The 3,010-nt window shown below is 35.2% G+C and overlaps 1 protein-coding gene across 1 annotated transcript; it reads right to left on the reverse strand.

Annotated features, from left to right (window-relative positions):
- Positions 1 to 804: 804 nt before the first annotated feature.
- Positions 805 to 1,884, reverse strand: LOC139850169 (putative F-box protein At5g55150). Its single transcript, XM_071839757.1, has one exon. The coding sequence runs from the start codon at positions 1,882 to 1,884 to the stop codon at positions 805 to 807; it is 1,080 nt and encodes a 359-aa protein (XP_071695858.1).
- Positions 1,885 to 3,010: the final 1,126 nt, after the last annotated feature.

The following is a 3,010-nucleotide window of genomic DNA, read 5'->3' on the forward strand; positions in this document are numbered from 1 at the left end:
CCACCCCAATCAACTTAAATCCCTCACCACCGTCGCCATCTTCAGTCACCACCTCCACAATCATCTTTAACCACTACCACCGCAATCATCTTCGACCAAATATAGAGAAAACCCACAATCGAGATCTGACGAAAACCCTTAATCGAGGTCTGTTACCATCACCTTCGCTGCCATCAGGAAAATTGGGCAAATCGATATTGATGGGATGATGAATATTCAAGAGGATAATGAACTTATTTGCAAGAAAATTTTTTTGGGCTTGCAATTTTTTTTTTTTTTTTGGGGTATACATAAAATTGACGATAGAGATGGATATAAGTATAGTACAGATATAGATATGGACTGAATAGAATAAATAGGTGTGAAATGAAAAGAAGCAAAAGTTAATTTGGATCTAGAAGACAAATGAAATGAAACGATGGATTGGGAAGTTGGTTGGTCAAAATAGTCATGGAGGACTTTGAAAAGATGGAGATGAAGTTAGGTAAGAGAGAAAAAGACATGACAAAGACTAAAATACCCTCACATGCTTGGCACATGACTTAACTTAACGTCTAAAACTAACAGCAATTGGACGGAGGGACGAGGAATGTAGTAAGTTAAAACAACAGGGACGAGGAAAGCAAAAAAAAAAGTAAAAGGACGAGGAATGTATTTTAGAGTAAACCACAGGAACGAGGAGCGTAATTATGTCAAATCAAAATAATACGGACATAATCTACACACATAAATATTAAATAATTATTTATTTAAGCATTTATGTAAACTATTAGTACTTGGATTGTTACTAAGTTGTCCTAAAACTCATATCTTTTCAAGCCATATCGGTGGAGTAAGTTTGCTTAGCGATTCCCCGTCGTAGTGAGGCTCGATGGTTGCATCAGACATATGATAGATCCCCATATCTCTTCCACACGCAAGGCCATTTTCTGTGTAATATATGCAATTCTCCTTTATCACTCCGGTTGCATCCTCTATCCAAAATGAAGAATTATGTCCCACAAACACACTTTTTCTACCCAAATCATTCACTTTTGACCATGTTCCGGTTTCTAAATCGTAACCAAAAACTTTAAAACCCTCTGTCAGATAAATTGTATTCTCCTCATCACTTGTATCCTCATCCCAAGTTGTTTCTTTAATAATTACCAATAACCTCCTTCTACCATCATCATCATCACATCCAATAATATATGCTCCGAAGTCAGAGCCATCGCAACTATAAAGTTCTCGCGGCAACTTTGAAACCATAACCATGACGGTCGGATTGTCACCATAAATATCACATGATCGGATATAATACTTGCCGTCAAAGCAATAAACTCTGTCATTGTAGTAAGTGACGTCAAATATCATCGAACTCCAACCACTAAAAACAGGTGTCCACTCGTTATCACTAGGTCGACAATACCCTAGCTTCAAAGAATGTCCCCATACTACTACAATTATTCCCAAATTTGGTATTACTGATGAGACCAGTAGCTTTCGAATGCATGATTTCCAACCTACTGACTCCATTGACTCCAAGGACAACCCAAAGGTATCGAGACTCGGAAGATTGATGGTTTCACGCGATAATGGATTGAGGAGTTTAACAACATTATCATCTCCCACCGTTGCGATCAACCCTTTAGAAGACAGACACAACTTACTGTATGCTTCTGGCAATCGTATCTTTCGGGTTTTTTTGTTTGAGAGAAGGAACATTTCACGAAACTCAACATCATCTGTTTTCTCTGCAAGCAATAAAGCCGGAAGCATCAAAGAAGGGCCATTATTGGTGTTATGGAGTTTAGTTTCCGCCACCGAATGCAAAGACTTAGAAATAGCCCCAAAACATCGCTTTTCCTCATACAAAACATCATGTTCTTGTAACAAATGCATTCTGATGAAGAATCTTTTTAACTACGTCGATCAACACCTACAAACAATAAAGACTAAAGTATGTTAATGTTGTTGTTTGTGAAACTTGTGTTATCTTTGTTTGTACTAAATTATACATATTTAGAACGAATCACAATGTGTAACATCCCGTTCGGAACATGAATTGAAAGGTCGAAATCACATACTATAGCAAAGAGAGTTTAGGGTTGTCTAACGAAGATATACACTAATCACAAACCGTATTATGTACGGTGTGCATATGAAATATAATTAAACTAGTTTTTGAGTCCGTGCGTTGCACGGCTACTCAAAATCTGTTTGAAGATTAGTTATATAAAAACATAATTTTTTTTTTCTCTAGCCATCTTGGTTCACAATAATGCCATATAAATGAATAACGACACAATAATAAATATGTACCGTAAGTGGTCTACTAATTCACAAGTGTTAATTAATCTATATGGCTTGCTATAGAGTAAGGGGATGTTTACTTTTTTTTTTCTTAAAAAAATTATATTTTACTCGTGAGTTGTTATAAGGATAGATGTGTTCTACTATAATTAAACATATTTTTAATTATCGGTTAGTTACAACGATATCTTAGAATTACCCGTACTAATTGCTCTCATTTATATCATTAATTTCTTTATTCTCTAATATTGTTATTAATCATTTATTTAATGGATTTTAATCACAAGTATTAAAAATTTGACAAATGTAAATTCCACTTGTCATTCATCCCTTAAAATATGGTTTTGTTGACAAGTAAGCTAAACAAATCTCTTTTTTATATAAGTATATAGATGAATTGAAATTCACAACAATTTAAATTGATTAGAAGTAAAATTCATAATTTTTTTAGAAAGCATTTTTTTTTTCATTCTTCGTGGTTTCCGCATTACATTGGGTCTCGTAAAAAATTGTCAATGTGCCCTCGCAAGGAGCAAGGCACCCAGATGGAAGCATGGACGCAAGGCTCCTAGGTGGAAGCAAGGAGCAAGAGGCACCTTACGTCAAGGCACCTTGCGTCTCGGCAATTTGGCAAAAAAAAAAAAAAAAACTTTTGAGCTCTCACGCAAAAAAGGTCAAAAAAAAATGAGTTTTTTTTGTGATAATCCCTAACAAG

This window comes from Rutidosis leptorrhynchoides, chromosome 5 (assembly GCF_046630445.1).
Source record: "Rutidosis leptorrhynchoides isolate AG116_Rl617_1_P2 chromosome 5, CSIRO_AGI_Rlap_v1, whole genome shotgun sequence".
NCBI lineage: Eukaryota > Viridiplantae > Streptophyta > Magnoliopsida > Asterales > Asteraceae > Rutidosis > Rutidosis leptorrhynchoides.